Source organism: Mytilus galloprovincialis, chromosome 9 (genome assembly GCF_965363235.1).
Source record: "Mytilus galloprovincialis chromosome 9, xbMytGall1.hap1.1, whole genome shotgun sequence".
NCBI classification, from domain to species: Eukaryota; Metazoa; Mollusca; class Bivalvia; order Mytilida; family Mytilidae; genus Mytilus; species Mytilus galloprovincialis.
The window spans coordinates 6,624,589-6,645,565 of record NC_134846.1 but is presented as its reverse complement, the minus strand read 5'-3'; the positions used below and the strand labels follow the sequence as shown (position 1 = coordinate 6,645,565).

The 20,977-nt window shown below is 33.4% G+C and overlaps 1 protein-coding gene across 3 annotated transcripts in view; it reads right to left on the bottom strand.

Moving 5' to 3' along the window:
• LOC143044325 (uncharacterized) overlaps positions 1-20,977 on the bottom strand; it is a 31,091-nt gene that overhangs the window by 8,280 nt on the left and 1,834 nt on the right. For 2 of the 3 annotated variants that reach the window (XR_012968639.1, XM_076216272.1), the window contains exons 2-4: positions 11,483-11,638; positions 5,901-6,036; positions 1,340-1,546 (exon numbers count right to left, since the gene is read on the bottom strand). Coding sequence is in view for 2 of the 3 variants with exons in the window: in XM_076216272.1 (XP_076072387.1) it covers positions 1,340-1,546; positions 5,901-6,036; positions 11,483-11,638 (499 nt within the window). In the remaining variant the exon portion in view is untranslated. Of the gene's footprint in view, positions 1-1,339; positions 1,547-5,900; positions 6,037-10,720; positions 10,906-11,482; positions 11,639-20,977 lie in introns of those variants that run through there. The other variant, XM_076216273.1, reaches the window with a different exon arrangement.

Genomic DNA, 20,977 nt, shown 5'->3' with positions numbered 1-20,977 from the left:
ATGCACATCTACATAGTAAGTCCTTATTATCTACAAAGTTTCATGAAATTCTGTTGTGTGGTTTCAGAGAAGTTGGGATGACAAACTGTTGCAGTAGTATATTTTGGCCAAAATTCTAAGTTAAAGGGGCATAACTCCTACAAAAAAAAATTCGTAATTTCCTGTCGATATGCACATCTACATAGTAAGTCCTTATTATCTACAAAGTTTCATGAAATTCTGTTGTGTGGTTTCAGAGAAGTTGGGATGACAAACTGTTGCAGTAGTATATTTTGGCCAAAATTTTAAGTTAAAGGGGCATAACTTCTACAAAAAAAAAAATCGTAATTTCCTGTCGATATGCACATCTACATAGTAAGTCCTTATTATCTACAAAGTTTCATGAAATTCTGTTGTGTGGTTTCAGAGAAGTTGGGATGACAAACTGTTGCAGTAGTATATTTTGGCCAAAATTCTAAGTTAAAGGGGCATAACTCCTACAAAAAAAAATTCGTAATTTCCTGTCGATATGCACATCTACATAGTAAGTCCTTATTATCTACAAAGTTTCATGAAATTCTGTTGTGTGGTTTCAGAGAAGTTGGGATGACAAACTGTTGCAGTAGTATATTTTGGCCAAAATTTTAAGTTAAAGGGGCATAACTTCTACAAAAAAAAAAATCGTAATTTCCTGTCGATATGCACATCTACATAGTAAGTCCTTATTATCTACAAAGTTTCATGAAATTCTGTTGTGTGGTTTCAGAGAAGTTGGGATGACAAACTGTTGCAGTAGTATATTTTGGCCAAAATTCTAAGTAAAAGGGGCATAGCTGCTACAAAAAAAAAAAATCGTAATTTCCTGTCGATATGCACATGTACATAGTAAGTCCTTATTATCTACAAAGTTTCATGAAATTCTGTTGTGTGGTTTCAGAGAAGTTGGGATGACAAACTGTTGCAGTAGTATATTTTGGCCAAAATTCTAAGTTAAAGGGGCATAACTCCTACAAAAAAAAATCGTAATTTGCTGTCGATATGCACATCTACATAGTAAGTCCTTATTTGTTGTGTGGGGTATAATAAACTGCTGACACAGAGAAATGTCTTGCTGTCAGCAGAAAATTCTGAAAAAGACAATTTGAGGGACAGCAGCATTGACAATTAATACGGTCGCTAGACCATGACATCGGGGCAGGGCATCCAAATAACTAAACTGATTTGTACTGATAGTAATGCAATTTTATAGAAAATATCATTTATCTATCAAAAGGGATCATTAATTTTACTGGACTGAAAGTATTGATCATTTAAGAGTTGATCGAAACATTTTAATCAATAAGCTATATATTAACATTACCTTTGTCTCATGGAGCAAAAGGCCAAGACATTGTTTTATGAAGCAAGAATTGCCTAGTCCAATGATCAGCTGTCCAACATGTTGGCTAAATCCTCTTATCTTTGATGGATCCATAGTTTGAAGTGTCTCCTTATCAATAGCCTCTGGTTTTTGTCTAGTATCATGAATCTTTTGATCAACTAATGAATCATTGGTTGAAACTTTAACCTAAGAACAAGGAAAACCATATAGGACCCACTAATTCATAATTAATAACTACTGTACATTCAGAAATTATTGCAAGGTTTCTTTATACAAATAATTTGACTGGTTTAATATCGCAATAATAACTAGAGGCTCTTAAGAGCCGGTGTTGCTCACCTTGGTCTATGTGTTGCAGTGCATATTAAACATAGGACACTCTACATTTTTTAAGACAAGAATAGAATTCATGACAAAACTCTCTGTTTTTGTGTCAGTGACTTGTTTGTAGAACTTACTTTACTAAACATTCTTGCTTACAGTTATCTCTATCTATAATGAGCTTGGCCCAGTAGTTTCAGAGCAGAAAATTTTTGTAGAAGATTAACTCCTGAAGTGGTCAATTGACAATTTTGATCATGGTGACTTATTTGTAGAGCTTACTTTGCTGTTTACAGTTTATCTCTTTCTATTATAATATTCAAGGTTATAACCAATAAACTGCTTCGCTGAGCGCAGCTGGATACGCCCCCAGAGGTCCAACCCTGAACAGTTGGGGCAAAAATGGACACAATATTCAAGCTTGATACAGGTCTGAATTTGGATTGTAATTAAATATTTGACATATTATAGGTTTCTGAATAAATGTAGCCAAAGAACTTGGAATTGGTTATATGAATAAAACCCCAAAACTCGGAAACGGTAATTCTGAAATTTATAAAAAATGAAAGGGAGCTCACGTCAATAGATATAAACAATTCACCAAAGTTTCATGCATATTGGTTAAAGTTTTTTTGAGTTAATGTCCGACATGTTGACGAAGGACTGACGGACAGACGGTCAACGGTATACCATAATACGACCCGTAAACGGGCATATAAAAACTGCAAAATTTCCTTAAAATTAACAATTCAGGGGCAGCAACCCAACAACAGGTTGTCTGATGCATTTGAAAATTTCAGGGCAGAAAGATTTGTACCTGATGAACAATTTTACTCCTTCTCAGATTTGCTCTAAATGCTTTAGTTTCAGATATATAAGCCAAAAACTGCATTTTACCACCAGGTTCTATTTTTAGCCATGGCAGCCATCTTGGTCAATGGGTGTAGTCATCAGATACATTTTTTAAAGAAGATACCCTAAGCATAATTTAGGCCAAGTTTGGTTTAATTTGGCACAGTAGTTTCAGAGGAGATTTTTGTAAAAGACTACAATAAAATGCTCCGCTGGGCGCAGCTTGATACGACCGCAGAGGTCGAACCCTGAACAGTTGGGGCAAGTATGGACACAACATTCAAGCTTGATACAGCACTGAATTTGGATTGTGATTAAATATTTGACATAGCATAGGTTTCTGACACAGAATGTGCTCTAAGAACTAAAAAATTTTTTAATTTACCTATTCAAACCATATCATTATCATTTGCTTTTATATATAAATCAGAAATAACCAATTTAAAATGGAAAATTTTAAAGTAAAAAAAAGTAAAAAAAAATCCCCCCCCCTTATTTTGTGAACCCCCTTATGATTCATCACCCCCAAACTCAATCCCAGCCTTCCCTTTGTGGTATGGTACCTTGCAGTACAATTTCATAGAGATCTATACACCTGAACACAAGTTATTGTCTGGAAACTAGAAAAATGCTTGTTTTTTTGGCCCCTTTTTGGCCCCATATTCCTAAACATTTAAAGCAATTACCCCCAAACTCAAACCCAGCTTTCCCTTTGTGATATGGAACCTTGTAGTACAATTTCATAAAGATCCATACACTTACACACAAGTTATTGTCCTGACTCTAGAAAAATTCTTGTTTTTTTACCCTTTTTGGCCCCTAATTTCTAAAATTTTGAAGCAATTACCCCCAAAATCAATCCCAGCCTTCCCTTTGTGGTATGGTACCTTGCAGTATTATTTCAGAGAGATCCATAACTTGAACACAAGTTATTGTCTGGAAACTAGGAAAATGCTTATTTTTGGCCCCCTTTTCTTAAACATTTGGGCAATTACCCCCAAACTCAATTCCAGCTTTCCCTTTGTGATATGGAACCTTGTAGTACAATTTCAGAAAGATCCATAGACTTACACACAAGTTATTGTCATGAAACTAGAAAAATGCTTGTTTTTTGCCCCTTTTTTGGCCCCTAATTCCTAAAATTTTGAGGCAATTACCCCCAAAATCAATCCAAACATTCCCTTTGTGATATGGAACCTTCCAGTACAATTTCAGAGAGATACATACACTTGCACAAGTTATTGTCTGGAAACTAGAAAAATGCTTATTTTTGGCCCATTTTTGGCCCCTTATTCCTAAACGTTTTGGGAAATTACCCCCAAACTCAATTCCAGCTTTCCCTTTGTAATATGGACCCTTGCAGTACAATTTCAGAAAGATCCATACACTTACACACAAGTTATTGTCATGAAACTAGAAAAATGCTTGTTTTTTGCCCCTTTTTTAGCCCCTAATTCCTAAAATTTTAAGGCAATTACCCCCAAAATCAATCCAAACATTCCCTTTGTGATATGGAACCTTTTGGTACAATTTCAAGAGAGATCCATACACTAACACACAAGTTATGTCAGGGAGTTACAAAAATGCTTATTTTTGGCCCCTAATTCCTTAACTGTTGGTACCATAATCCCCAAAATCAATCCCAACCTTCCTTTTGTGGTATTGAACCTTATGGTAAAATTTCATAGAGATCCATTCACTTAAACTAAAGTTAGAGTGCGAAAACCAATCGGTCTTCGGACGACGACGACGTCATACCAATATATATATATATATATATACGACCACAAATTTTTTTTGCGGTCGTATAAAAATTTACGAAAAATTGTGAAAAAATGACTTTAAAGGGCAATAACTCTTTTTGGGGTGAATTGACAATTTTTGTCATGTTTGACTTATTTGTAGAGCTTACTTTCATGACTTTGCTGAACAATTTTTCTGTTTACAGTTTATCTCTATCTATCAGTCAGGGGCGTTACTTAAACAAGTTATTTTTTTTAATTACCTAATATATAAGTAATTTTTTATTTTAAAAATAATAAAATTACTTAATAGAGTTATTTTAATTTTCAATAGAAACATAGACTAAATGTAGTTTTCATGATTTTTAAAACACCATTTTATATGATAAAATAAAGAATTTATCAGATTTGAGAGGAGTATAGAGATAAAGGGTTACTTTGAAAATAATGACAAAAATATTATTTGAATAAGTTATTTTTAACATTTTTGAAAAAAAATAGCAATTACACTTACCTATTAAAGGCACATAATTGAATTAGGTTACAAATTATAAATAACTTCAGGTCTTAATTAATTCACAAGTATCAATCTATTTATATCAGTCTACCTTCAAGATTTTAGAGGAAAATGATAATTTAATAGTCCCAAGAGACCAATCTTTGACCCAGAAGCATCGTTATGAAAGATAAGTGCGTTGGAAAGTTAATTAGTGTTTCTGAAGAATTAGTTTTTATATATCAAGGGAAAAATAACCAGATAACTGTGAAAATTATTTAAAGCTAGTAAAATCTGTATTCTTAAACACCTATAAAAATAATATTTAGAAAAATAACTTATATAAGTTATATTTAAATTAGCCTCGTTTTCAACATTACTTGTATAGGTAATTTTAATTGTTACTTGTTTAAGTAATGGCCCTGACTGATCTATTATAATATTCAAGATAATAACCAAAAACTGCAAAATTTCCTTAAAATTACAAATTCAGAGGCAGCAACCCAACAACGGATTGTCTGATGCATCTGAAAATTTCAGGGCAGATAGATCTTGGCCTGATGAACATATTCACCCCCATGTCAGATTTGCTCTAAATGCTTTAGTTTCAGAGATATAAGCCAAAAACTGCATTTTACACCCATGTTCTATTTTTAGCCATGGTGGCCATCTTGGTTGATGGGCGGGGTCATCGGATAGTTTTTTTATAACTAGATACCCTAAGGATGATTTAGGCAAAGTTTGCTTTAATTTGGACCAGTAGTTTCAGAGGAGATGATTTTTGTAAAAGTTAAGGGACGACGACGACGATGGACGCCAAGTGATGAGAAAAGCTCACTTGGCCCTTTGGGCCAGTTGAGTAAAAATTGCATTCTGATATCTGATACATAGTTTATATTTTCATGGTACATGTTCATGGATTTTAGTTTTTTGAAAAAAATCAGTGGAGAAATTTTAAGCCATCTGATATAAACCTTCGATATAAATTCTTTAAATATTTGGCAAGAATAGTACACAGGAGAGCACTTACAAGACTAGACTTAAGAAATCTGCATACATTGGAAATGAAAATTAATTGTTGACACACAAGCCTGAAATTTTTTTACTTTATTTATATATGAAGAAGTACCTCTGCAACTGTCATTATCTGTATCTGTGTTACATCCGTTACATCAAGCATTTCATTTGATGAAATTATGAAAGTTAAGTCTGGAACTGCCACAACACGTACATCATTGATCATGGTTTCCTCGACCAATCCTATACTACAAAAAGAACCATTTTCAAAATTAACCTTTCATCATTTTCATATACAGGGTACCAGGATTTGATAATTTAGGTCGAGTCAATCGATTGCGATCTTGTTTTAATCAGTTATTTAAGGTGGTTACAATATTTCATGGATTTTAAATATGTCAAGGGCTAAATATTTTTGTGAGGTTTTTTGTTCATGCTTTTCTTGTCACTGATTTTGATCTTCCTTAATGTTTATAGGACAAGGTACAATTTGGGGTAAAATTTTCCTTAACATAAACTGTAATCCAATGAAATATTTGGCTTCTATTCTTGTATGAAATATTTGCCTTTCATTGGTTACACAACCATAAATAGAGGCTCTAAAGAGCCTGTGTCCCTCACCATGGTCTATGTGCATATTAAACAAAGGACACAGATGGATTCATGACAAAATTGTGTTTTGGTGATGGTGATGTGTTTGTAGATCTTACTTTACTGAACATTCTTGCTGCTTACAATTATCTCTATCTATAATGAACTTGGCCCAGTAGTTACAGTGGAAAATATTTTGTAAAAAATTACAAAAATTTACAAAATTTATGAAAATTGTAAAAAAATGACTATAAAGGGCAATAACTCCTTTAGGGGTCAATTGACAATTTTGGTCATGTTGACTTATTTGTAGATCTTACTTTGCAGTACATTATTACTGTTTACAGTTTATCTCTATCTATAATAATATTCACGATAATAACCAAAAGCTGCAAAATTTTCTTAAAATTACCAATTCAGGGGCAGCAACCCAACAACGTGTTGCCTGATTGGTCTGAAAATTTCAGGGCAGATAGATCCTGACCTAATGAACAATTTTATCCTGCAAGATTTGCTCTAAATGCTTTGGTTTCAGAGATATGAGCCAAAAACTGCATTTTACCCTATGTACTATTTTTTAGCCATGTCAGCCATCTTGGTTCGCGGGCGGGGTCATCAAACACATTTTTGAAACGAGTTACCCTTATGATGATTGTGGACAAGTTTGGTTAAATTTGTCTAAGTAGTTTCAGAGGAGAAGATTTTTGTAAAAGATTACAAAAATTTACGAAAAATGGTTAAAAATTGACTATAAAGGGCAATAACTCCTTAAGGGGTCAACTGACCATTTTGGTAAAGTTGACTTATTTGTAGATCTGTCTTTGTTGAACATTATTGCTGTTTACAGTTTATCTCTATCTATAATAATATTCATGATAGAAGTTTCCATGTCAAAATTAGACCTTCTTATTCAGTGACTCATACTATAGTAAGTCATTTTTGTGTTTGAAACAATTGACAAAGGTATCAACTAACTGGATCTGGATGGTAAGTATTACTTTTGATTTCACAGCACTCACTTCATACTAACAACATTTCACTTGAGCAATCTGCTAAAACATTTTACCAGTTGATCAGTTAGTTGGAGAAGAAATCTAACTGCAATTTGGTAAACTGTTTTGGCCATTGCTATTGTGATACCCCAAAGGTCACTGGATAAGCACAGTAATAAGTTTTTTACATCTTGTGTTGAAAACCTGAGGACTGACAGATGTATGAGCAAAACTCATGATTATGCAAAATTAAATCAATTTGTACAAAAGAAATTTACTAAGTCAGAACAAGTAAAATTTTCAATTCCACCAGTCACAATAAATGGTCTATTTAATGAGATGATCAAACTTGACATTAATAAATCCACCGGATCTGATAACATAGGACCAAAAATTTTAAAATTGAGTGCTCCTTTCATAACGTCATCTTTAACTTACATTTTTAACAGAATAATAGATACAAGTACATTACCCAGTGTTCTAAAGAATGCAAGAGTAACCCCTGTTTTTAAAGCTGGTGAAAAATTCATGGCAACAAATTATAGACCAATTTCTGTACTTCCCGTTTTATCAAAACTTTTAGAAAAGCATGTTTCAAAACATTTGTATGACTACCTAAAAAGATTAGATCTTTTACACCCAGCACAGTCTGGGTTTCGACAAGAACACTCTTGCCAAACTGCCCTTATCAATATCATAGATAAATGGATACAGGATATGAATGATGGTAATATCAACTTAGCAGTCCTGTTGGATTTTAAGAAAGCTTTTGATGTAGTAGATCATGATATTCTCTGTAAAAAACTTGAAATTTATGGATTTGATAATACTGCTGTTTCTTTTTTTAAATCATATTTGAATGAAAGAACTCAACAAGTACAAATTGGTAATGCTCATTCTGAAAAACTTTATATCAAGTATGGTGTCCCCCAAGGCTCCATATTAGGCCCCCTTCTGTTTATATTATACATAAACGACCTTCCTATTTATATGCAAAATTGTTGCACTGATTTATATGCCGATGATTCAACTTTACATCTTTCTGGTAATTGTTATCAAACTCTACAGTCAAAGGTACAAGAAGATTTACATGGTGTAGAGGAATGGTGCAATGATAACAATATGTTCATCAATAAAAATAAAACAAAATATATGATTATTGGAACGAAGCAAAGAGCAATGCCACATTACAATGAGAGTTGTTTAACTATTAACAATCAAGTGATACAATCTTCCACATGTGAAAGTCTTTTAGGCATTAAAATTGACCCTTCCCTCACATGGACAAACCAAATTGATGTGATCTGCTCAAAAATATCATCTAGACTATATCTACTATTAAAGATTAAAAAATTTCTAAATCTAGACTGCAGAAAATTATTCTATAATAGTTATATCTTGCCACTAATTGATTATTGTTGTATAGTGTGGAGTAGTTGTAGCAGTGAGGGTTTAAAAAGGATATTAAAATTACAAAAGAGGGCTGCTAGATTAATACTAGAAACAGACCCATTCGCTCCTTCTGCACCCTTATTCAAACATTTAAACTGGATGACAGTTGAACAGAGAATAAAATATCATAAGTTAGTGATGACATTTAAGTGCATTAAAAATGATGCCCCATCATATCTTACTAACAAGTTTCATTATGTTTCAGACAGAAATCCATACCCCTTGAGAAATGCTGTTCAAGGAAACCTCATACTCCCTAAACCAAAAACAGAATTGTTCAAAAAATCTTTTATGTATTCTGGACCATTCTTGTGGAATAATTTGCCAATACCGTTAAGAAATATTACAAATGTTAATTCTTTCAAATACAAAATAACAGATCATTTATTGAAATCAACCTAGCTATATCAATAATATTAAAAACTGATCATGTCATCATGTTTATTTTTTTCATCACATTTTATCAAGTTGTATTAAACATTATTATCATACTTGACTTTTTATACTAATGTATGCAATGTATACGTTTGCATTTTGTTTGATTTCTCATGATGAGGGCCTCAGGGAAGATTAGTTATATAGCTAACTGTGTAACCCTCTTAAAATAAAGTATTGTTGTTGTTGTTGTTGTTGTTGTCCACTTAAAAAACACACCAAAATGTGTCTATATGAAGTGAAAACATCCATTGTTTATGAATGCTTATCGTGTCAATATTTTTAAATCACTTAAACCTGTCGAGCATTATTAAATATTGATTCGTATTCACATATATGTTGTTTACAAATCCAATCAATATTAATAAAGGAACAGTAGTTTTGTTTTGTTGTTGTTAAAATGGGACAGTAACTATATAATCATGATAATAGCCCAGATACCATTTATGTAGGAAGCAGGCCATGCGATACCCTCCTATATTATTAAGATATTTAACGTTTGGCATCACTGGGGTATATTTGTGCAAAAAAAGTTCACTTATAATTAATAAACGATAAATTTAACTGTACAAAACTAATCAATTACAATTTTTATGTTCATTCTAAGTATGCATGACATATTTGCCACTAAGCAACCAAGAGTTAAATTATGCGTTGCAAATTAACAAACGGCGTTGCACAAACTTATGCTAATCAAAGCATTGTCAATGTTGTGATCCAGCCATATTCATAGCTAGTCTGATATTCTTCTAACCATACTTTTTTTTTCTCTTTTCATTTCCAATCTTACTATAAAATTTCTGTGTAATTGTCCAAATGTAGGGAATTTCACAATATTGATGCAAATATTGATATATTTACATATTGATATGTCAATTTTAGACTCTGTCAGATTTTTTTTTAATAAATGGTGGTACAACAGGTCATGAGATATTAACTGTGGTGAATTAAGACTGGGGTTGTTTCCAATTAATACTTACACCTTTGAGTGTAATTATTTGAAAATCATGACATTTGATAATCATACTGACTCTTACTTGCCAATTGAAAGAATTGGAGTTATACCATTTCAAAAAAGTGTGGGAATCAACTTAGATCTATTAATACACATGTTGACCCAAATTTCGTTGAATAACAACTTACACAAGCATAAGATACTTATATAAAACAAAATTCTTATCAACTGATTCAATTGATGTAAAAATACTTTTTCAAAATAATTCATAAATAGTAAATCATTATAAATTTTGATTTACAAAGGAACTATATGCAAGTGTATATCTAAAATAAAAGGGTTGTTCGTCCAATCTTTTCTAAATTCAAGGGCAAATAAAATGTCAAAAGTTGGCAGTTGATGATTAACATGATTAAAATGGTGTAGAAAGATTCCACAAATCATAAAAACACATTATAAGTTTCATGATATGTCTTCAACTTAGCATGGCTGAATCAATAAAACCACTGCAAGCAAAACGCATTTTTATTGTGCCATTCTTATTCTTATCTGGTGTCTATTTGAAAGCAGAAGTCATTGATATCATCTTTCACTGTGGATAGACAGGATAATGTTCCATGTCTTGGGCATTGGTCTTTACCAAACAGAATACCTTTATTTCCTCCAGATGTCGTTTGATCTGTTTTAGAATCCTGCAACCAAAACCAGACGTCTTTAATCATGTTTTCAAAAATTATTAAATTGCCATAAAAGTTATTGCCTTTACTGAGGACATATTATTGCTAAAAGTTTTGAGATGTTCTGGTGTTTTAAAGCGGACACGCTTTGCAAATAATAATAATTGAACACGTTTGGATCATTTAGGATTTTGAGGACATGTTTGGGCATTGTTGGGGAGATTGACACTTTTGGAAGTGTTACATATACATTGTATCATGTCTGTCTGAATTTCAAAATTTTAAAGAAATAACATTTTCATTCCACTAATTAAGCTTGCTCATGTTGTTTCATTTCTTGTTGTAGCAAGATGTTCGTAAGGAATCTTAGCTGCTATTCTCAATTTAAAAAAAACAATATCTTACTGGTTTTACATGTATGTACATGTATTGTAACACAATAGTCCAGCAATGTGAAAAAAACCCTGAAAAGTCAGTCCTCATTCTGCAGTATGTTAAGGTTAAGCACAAAGTGGTTAAAGAAACAGTCTTGTCAATAGTCATGATAGTAATGGTCAAAATTTATTTTCACCATATTTTTTAAAGAATTTACCTTCCCTTTAGGTTACACATTCTGCAAAACTTCTCCAGCATTGTTGTGAACCTCATTTCTTCCACTGTTCTAGAAGTCAACAACAAATCACGAAGTATTTCTTTTAGGTCATTTTGAAAGTCATGTCTTCCAGCTTCAATATGATGTATCATAACTCTGAAAAAAAAATCCTAATTATTTATATAAGAACTGGACACTGATTAGAGGTGCATAGAATCTGCTGTCGATTTGGAAACTTGTTCTATAATCTATTATTAAGTCAGACTTGGTGTCTATTTGAGTCGTACCTGTACATATATATATGCAAAATCAAATAAATGGGGAATATGTCTATGGGACACAGATGATGCCCCCGCTAGCATATCATATAAAGTTATAAAGGGCAGGGTTTCCCCGAGTCAATTATTTTTTTCGCCAACTTACATAAATATATTTTTCGTTTAAAATGTTCCTTCTTTCTAACCCCCCCCCCCCCCATTTACTTTTTAAAAGATACTATAAAAATAGCAATATAGACATCATAATTTTGACTTCAAAAGTTTATCGGATATACATTTCCCTTCCAGTTGAAGGATAAAGACTAAAGGCAGAGACTTTTCTTACTTTTCAACAGGTTTGGAACAACCCTCCAAATGTGGGATATCCCTTAAATAAGGGACTGTCCCTCAGACAAGGGATCATTTTGCTGTTGTAGAAAAGTAAAAAGAAAAATTTAGCTTTTTTTTAACTTAAACGGGGAAAAATTCATTATATTTGGAACAACTTTTCTTAAAGAGGGGTCCACTTATTTTTTAAAATAAAGAAGATACATGTACATGATGTATAAGTCCAGGAATATTACAAAATTCTTGGACATGTTTTGACCATATAATACCAGATAGTTGTATAGTTCTTTGGGAAAAGTTTCTTCAAATGATATGAATATGTGCCCTTTTGTACTAAAAAGTGGTTTTTACAACAAAACATTTTTTTTTTATCACTTGAAATTGATCCCTGATTTAAGGGATAGTCATTACATTGAAGGGTTACTTATTTGAGGAGTTGTTCCCAACCTGTTGAATATATTTCTTCATAACGACAGTTTTCTTTTCCGGACCATCGTAAATGAAAAAGTTGAGACGTAAAAATATGCTTGAAACACGTGCGTCGCCAAAACGAAAAATAAATAAAATGGATGAAATCAAATCATTATATATATTTCTTTCGCCAAATTCTTTCGCAAATGATGAATTTTAATCGCCACAATTTTTATTTTTTTGCAAAATGCGAAAATGGTGAACGCCAGCGGTAACCTTGAAAGGGACATAACTGAAGAACAGTAAAAGTGACGCTACTCAAATTTGTACTTGATCTGAGTTTTGTGGTTATATGTATTGTGTATAAGTTTTATAACATTTCGTTGAGGCAAACTGAAGGTAGAGAACGGAAACAAAAAATTCAGCAATTATTCCATTTGTAAAGGGGCATAACTTTAGAACAGTAAAAGTGACACCACCAAAATTCAAACTTGATCTGTATTTTGTGGTATTAAGCATTGTGTATAAGTTTCATAACATTTGGTTGAGGCTAACTTTAGTTAGGGAATGGAAATGAAAACTAGTATTTTTTCCATTTGTAAAGGGGCATAACTCTAGAACAGTAAAAGTGACACTACCGAAACTCAAACTTGATCTGTGTTTTGTGGTAATAAGCATTGTGAATAAGTTTCATAACATTTGGTTGAGGCAACCTAAACTAGATTTGATTTGATTTTTGGTGTTTTAACGCCACTTTTAAGCACCGCTTTTGGGCCAATTTTTATTGGTGGAGGGAGCCGGAGTGCCAGGAGAAAACCACCGACCTGTGATAGGAAAACTGACAATCCTAGTCAATTTAGATTGGAGTCCAGTGCACCCGCACAAGCGGGGTTCGAACTCACAACCTCAGTGTTGACTGGCTAGTGATTACAGTAGTAACTACTTAGACCACTCGGCCACTGAGGCCCCTCCTAAACTAGAGAGCGGGAATGAAAAATTCAGCAATTTTTCCATTTGTAAAGGGGCATAACTCTAGAACGGTTTAAGTGACGCCACTGAAATTTAAACTTGATCTGTGTTTTGTGGTAATAAGCCTTTTGTAGAAGTTTTATAACATTTGGTTGAGGCAAACTAAAGTTAGAGGACGGAAACCAACTTTGGGAAGTAAGCCAAAATATTTATCAAATGGAATTTATTTTAAGATGTTGCATTAGAATGGAGATATCTGTATTGTATTTCGTTGCTAGGTAAACTCAATTTGTGACAGTCAAATCTACGTTTCACGAAGGCCAAGCTTAAAATACAATACAGATATCTCCCAATTACAGATATTTGAATTTTAATGAGGGCCGGTAAATAATGAAAACTTATAAATGTAAATAAAATGCTCCGCTGGGTGCAGCTTGAAACGACCACAGAGGTCGAACCCTGAACAGTTGGGGCAAGTATGGACACAACATTCATTATAAGCTTGATACAGCACTGAATTTGGATTGTGATTAAATATTTGACACAGCATAGGTTTCTGACACAGAATGAATGTGGTCTAAGAACTTAAAAATATTTTTAATTTGCCTATTCAAACCATATCATTATTATTTGCTTTTATATATAAATCAGAAATAACCAATTTAAAATGGAAAATTTTAAAGAAAAAAAATGGAAAAAAAGGAAAAAAAAATCCCTCCCCCAAATTTTTTGAACCCCCTTATGATTCATCACCCCCAAACTCAATCTCAGCCTTCCCTTTGTGGTATGGTACCTTGCAGTACAATTTCAGAGAGATCCATATATACACTTGAACACAAGTTATTGTCTTGAAAGTAGAAAAATGCTTGTTTTTAGGCCCCTTTTTGGCCCAAAATTCCTAAACGTTCAGGGCAATTACCCCCAAACTCAAACCAAGCTTTCCCTTTGTGATATGGAACCTTGTAGTACAATTTCATAAAGATCCATACACTTACGCACAAGTAATTGTCCTAAAACTAGAAAAATGCTTGTTTTTTGCCCCTTTTTGGCCCCTAATTCCTAATATGTTTAGGCAATTACCCCATAATCAATCCCAGCCTTCCCTTTGTGGTATGGTACATTGCAGTACAATTTCAGAGAGATCCATACACTTGAACACAAGTTATTGTCTGGAAACTAGAAAAATTCTTATTTTTGGCCCCTTATTCCTAAACGTTGTGGGCAATTACCCCCAAACTCATTTTCAGCTCTCCCTTTGTGATATGGAACCTTGTAGTGTTGTGATATGGAACCTTGTAGTGTTGTGATATGGAACCTTGTAGTACAATTTCAGAAAGATACATACACTTACACACAAGTTATTGTCATGAAACTAGAAAAATGCTTGTTTTTGCCCCTTTTTTGGCCCCTAATTCCTAAAATTTTGAGGCAATTACCCCCATAATCAATCCCAGCATTCCCTTTGTGATATGGAACCTTGTGGTACAATGTCAGAGAGATCCATACACTAACACACAAGTTATGTCTGGAAGTTTTTTTTTGTCCCCTTTTTGACCCCTAATTCCTTAACTGTTGGTACCATTATCCCCAAAATCAATCCCAACCTTTCTGTTGTGGTATTGAACCTTATGGTAAAATTTCATAGAGATCTATTCACTTAAATTAAAGTTAGAGTGCGAAAACCAATGTGTCTTCTGACGACGACGACAACGACGACGACGCCAACTTCATACCAATATACGACCACAAAAATTTGTTTGCGGTCGTATAAAAATGGAAAAAAAATGGTAACATTTGTCATTTCCATGTGTAAGGGCAATAACTCCCATAAGAAGTTGTCTGACAGTTTTACAGCTGTGAGGTTTAATTATGCATACAAATTTTCCAAAATGCTAAAATTATCACTGATACCTTTATCTTACATTCATTTAGAGTATTTTCCTGAAGAAATAACTGTGAAGAACTTCTTAAAAGCAATCGTGCTTTGAAAACGTACACAGATTTAACATATCCGTCTCTGGTCCATGTTTTACCATTGTCAAGTCAACATCCAGTATTAGAAAAATGTGATTTTTAAAATATAAAGCAAAGTTGTTGAGAACATAATGTCTGTCACCATGCTGGTGACGATTTGTCTCGGTGCTGAAGTGTCTAGAATGCTGCAAACTTGACACATTCAGTCAGGGGTACTACTTGTACAAGTTATTATTATCCACCCCTAGTTGATCCGGCCCTATAATAAAATAATAATGAATAATTAACTTCGGCGGATTTGGTGACATATCTGAATCAGTATAAATGGAATTTGTAAAAAGTATCGATGAATAGTGACAGCAGGTAAGTGAAGGATGCCTAATATTACCTTTAGCATGTTTAGAGAAACATTCAGATGAATTACTTTAAATCGATACAAAAATGAGTAATCAGTGTGATTTGTACAATTTGTTAAGCAGCATCGATATCAGTATATGAATATGAAGTTATTTTCCATGATAACCATGATAACTCAGAATACAATTGGGAAAAGTTTATATTCAATTCCGACACATAGAAGAGATAAATAGATATTTACAATCCACTGGAACACATAATAATGTAATTACCATAATGATCATTAGTCTATACATTTGTAATTGGTTTGTTTATTCAACAATTGTCTGATGATCGTGAACCAAAGTAAGGCTGGTCGTAATCACTTAATTCAATTAAAATCATAGCTATTAAAATTTACTAAGAGCTAATTTCCTAATTCTTGTAGAGTAAAACTTTGGTGGCTTGCTTGCTTTGTTTGTATAACAATGTATAAACTTTTAACTCAAGCTTTGACATCTTCAAACAATATATATAGGCATAGTTAAACCTGTATATATTATATTTACATTTAATTGGACGTTATCCCAATAAAATTGTACAATATACAAACAAAGCAAGTAAGTAAGCTAACCTGAAAGTCTTGCTCTACATGCATTAGGAAATTAGCTCTAAATAAACAATTCACAGGGCCGTAACTAGGCCTTGGGAACAGACGAGGCAGGGGTTTAACGGGAGCCGCCGATTGAGGCCCCCTGGCCGAAAATTGTAACATTAATTTATGGTTCGAAATATATCTTGTTACCTCTGTTGTTTGTATCATATTTATCGTTTTGTTTCATATTTACCATATAAAGAACTGTAATAGTCTATCAGAGCCGGTTGACAGATATTTGCCTCGAATTTTGTACCATCAATTATATAAAATTTACAGTAGGTTATATGTCTGATAGTAGAAAATGCGGGACAAGTGTGTGTGGTCAACGTTTTATTAAAAATAACACACATTTTCAATAACACTTTAATAAAGCGCAAAGAGTGGAACCTAGTCACTGTCTGTGAATGCTAGTTTGACCTTTCTTGTGCCACTATTATCCCATCGTCTGACTACTTTCTTTGAATTGAATAATTAATTTTTTTTGCTAATTCTATAAACATGATAAATGCATGTGCGTATTGCTGTGTGTTTGTTTTTCTTACAATGTACATTGGCTAGAGGTATAGGGGAGGGTTGAGATATCAAAAAACATGTTTAATTTTTAGTTCATTTATATATTTCAGAGTTTTATAGTATGACGTCCATTATCACTGAACTACATGTAGTACACATTATTGTTTAGGGGCCAGCTGAAGCACGCCTCCGGATTCGGGATTTTCTCGCTGTACTGAAGACCCATTGGTGGCCTTCGGCTGTTTTCTGCTCTTCGGTCGGGTTGTTGTCTCTTTGACACATTCCACATTTCCATTCTCAATTTTATTACACCCGAATCAATAATGATACAAATTAAATACTCTCTAGTCACCTTTACCATGGTTAATTGTGTGACCGTCTTTATTTCACAAGCCCAAAGTATTCCCACAATACTCCATGGAAATTCAAAGTATCAAGCAATCAAATTGTCATTCTGCCAAGGTCTTGTCCTGTCCGTTTAACATTTGAATGGAATAATCACATACATTTTGTAACTTGCTCTCTATATATAGCTAAAAGAAAGCCTACTTCATGTACTTGCCGTTAAACCAAACAAATCCTCCATCCATCCAAAATAAATGTTTTGTTTTCGAATAGCAGCCAGGTTTGCAGCAAAACATTTGAAAATGCCTCAAATCTTCATTTTATTTGAAAGAGAACTACATACAAATTGTGGGGTGTTTAGGTATTCATGTGTGATCTGTGAATGCTTCTTTAATAATATTAACTGAGCAAGGTGAAGAATTCAAACTATTTTAATTTTGATTTACTTTGCGAACTGACAACATGACTGATAATGTTGGAAATATCCATTATCAATAATTCATTTTCACGGGAAATAAATAATTACAGAACCAAATGCCAGTTTACTGGCGATGGTAATCAGATACAGAGATATTGATACCTTACGTTGAAATAAAAGTACAGAAGCTGCACGTCAACATAAATTACTATTCGAAGTATGCATTACTTAATTCTTGATGTTAAAATGCAAGGATGTGTTCTACCCTCTGCATGCATGCCTAACTTTCTCCATTTTCTTTTTTTCCCTTATTATTTTTTTTTGCCAGCAATTGCCTCGTCTGCCTCATTGTAGTTACGGCCCTGATTCAAGGTCTTTATAGTTGGATCTTTTATTAGAAGTTCTAATAACGTTTGTCAGGACCTCAGCAGGAATATCAACTCTTCCTGCTGCTTTTCAAAGATAAGCATGAAATACATGTACAGCTTTTAAGACTTCTTCTTATATATATCTATAATAATATTCAAGATAATAACAAACTAGAGGCTCTAAAGAGCCTGTGTCGCTCACCTTCGTCTATGTGAATATTCAACAGAGGACACAGATGAATTCATGACAAAATTGAGTTTTGGTGATGGTGATGTTTTGTAGATCTTACTTTACTGAACAATCTTGCTGCGTACAATTATCCCTATTAATTAGGTTTGGCCCAGTAGTTTCAGTGGAAAATGTAAGTAAAAACTTACAAATTTTATGAAAATTGTTAAAATTTACCATAAAGGGCAATAACTCCTTAGGGGGTCAATTGACCATTTTGGTCATGTTGACTTATTTTTAGGTCTTACTTTGTTGAAAATTATTGCTGTTTACAGTTTATCTCTATCTATAATAATATTCAAGATAATAACAAAAAAGCCAAAATTTCCTTAAAATTACCAATTCAGGGGCAACCTACTAACCAGTTGTCCAATTCATCTGAAAATTTAAGGGCAGATAGTTCTTGACCTGATAAACAATATCAACCCCTATCAGAATTGCTCTAAATGCTTTGGTTTTTGAGTTATGAGCCAAAAACTGCATTTTACCCCTATGTTCTATTTTTAGCCATGGCGGCCATTTTGGTTGATTGGTCGGGTCACCGGACACAATTTTTAATCTAGATACCCCAATGATGATTGTGGCTAAGTTTCATTTAATTTGGCCCAGCAGTTTCAGAGGAGAAGATTTTTGTAAAAGATTACATAGATTTACGAAAAATGGTTAAAAATTGACTTTAAAGGGCAATAACTTCTAAAGGGATCAACTGACCATTTTGGTCCAGTTGACTTATTTGTAAATCTTACTTTGCTGAACATTTTTGCAGTTTACAGTTTATCTCTATCTATAATAATATTCAAGATAATAACCAAAAACAGCAAAATTTCCTTAAAATTATCAATTCAGTGGCAGCAACCCAACAACCAGTTGTCCAATTCATCTGAAAATTTCAGGGCAGGTAGATCTTAACCTGATAAACAAATTTACCCCATGTCAGATTTGCTCTAAATGCTTCGGTTTTTGATTTATCAGCCAAAAACTGCATTTTACCCCTATGTTCTATTTTTAGCCATGGCGGCCATTTTGGTTAATTGGTCGGGTCACCGGACACAAATTTTAAACTAGATACCCCAATGATGATTGTGGCCAAGTTTGATTTTATTTGGCCCAGTAGTTTCAGAGGAGAAGATTTTTGTAAAAGTTAACGACGGACGACGACGACGACGGACGACAGACGACGGACGCAGGACACCAAGTGATGGGAAAAACTCACTTGGCCCTTTGGGCCAGGTGAGCTAAAAACTGCAAAATTTTGTTAAAACTACCAATTTGGTGGCAGAAACCCAACAATGGGTTGCTCGATTCGTCTGATAATTTCATGGCTGATAGATCTTGACAAATTGAACAATTTAACCCCATGTCAGATTTGCTCTAAAAGCTTTAGTTTTTAAGATATAAGCTAAAAACTGCATTTGACCCCTATGTTCTATTTGTAGCCATGGTGGCCATGTTTGACGATGGATCAAAACTTCGGAGTTTCAGAGAAGAAGATTTTTGAAATAGTTTATGACAACAGACGACGAAGGACGCCAAGTGATGGCATAAGCTCACATGGGGCCCTTTGGGCTCCGGTGAGCTAAAAAGGGAGACAATGCCATTTAATATAAGGCAAAATAATAAAAACTAGAGGCTCTAAAGAGCCTGTGTCGCTCACCTTGGCCTATGTGAATATTACACAATGGACACAGATGGATTCATGACAAAATTGTGTTTTGGTGATGGTGATGTGTTTGTAGATCTTACTTTACTAAACATTCTTGCTGCTTACAATTATCTCGATCTATAACAGTACTTTCTGTGGAAAATGTTATTGAAAATCTTCAAATTTTTAGAAAATTGTTAAAAATTGACTATGAAGAGTAATAACTCCTTAGGTGGTCAATTGACTATTTTGGTCATAGTGACTTATTTTTAGTTCTTACTTTGCTGTACATTATTGCTGTTTACAGTTTATCTCTATCTATAATAATATTCAAGATAACAAAAAAAACAGCAAAATTTCCTCAAAATTACTAATTCAGTAGCAGCAACCTAACAACCGATTATCCGATTCATCTGAAAATTCCAGGGCAGATAAATCGTGACCTGATCAACAATTTTACTTCCTGTCAGATTTGTTCTAAATGCTTTGGTTTTTGAGTTATAAGCCAAAAACTGCATTTTACCCCTATGTTCTATTTTTAGCCATGGCGGCCATCTTGGTTGGTTGGCCGGGTCACCGGACACATTTTTTAAACTAGATACCCCAATGATGATTATGACCAAGTTTGGATTAATTTGTCCCAGTAGTTTCAGAGGAGAAGATTTTTGTAAAAGATAACTAAGACTTAAGAAAAATGGTTAAAAATTGACTAAAAAGGGCAATAACTCCTAAAGGGGTCAACTGACCATTTCAGTCACGTTGACTTTTTTGTAAATCTTACTTAGCTGAACATTATTGTAGTTTACAGTTTATCTCTATCTATAATAATATTCAAGATAATAACCAAAAACAGCAAAATTTCCTTAAAATTACCCAATTCAGGGGCAGCAACCCAACAACGGGTTGTCCTATTCATCTGAAAATTTCAGGCCAAATAGATCTTGACCTGATAAACAATTTTACCACGTGTCAGATTTGCTCTAAATGCTTTGGTTTTTGAGTTATAAGCCAAAAACTGCATTTTACC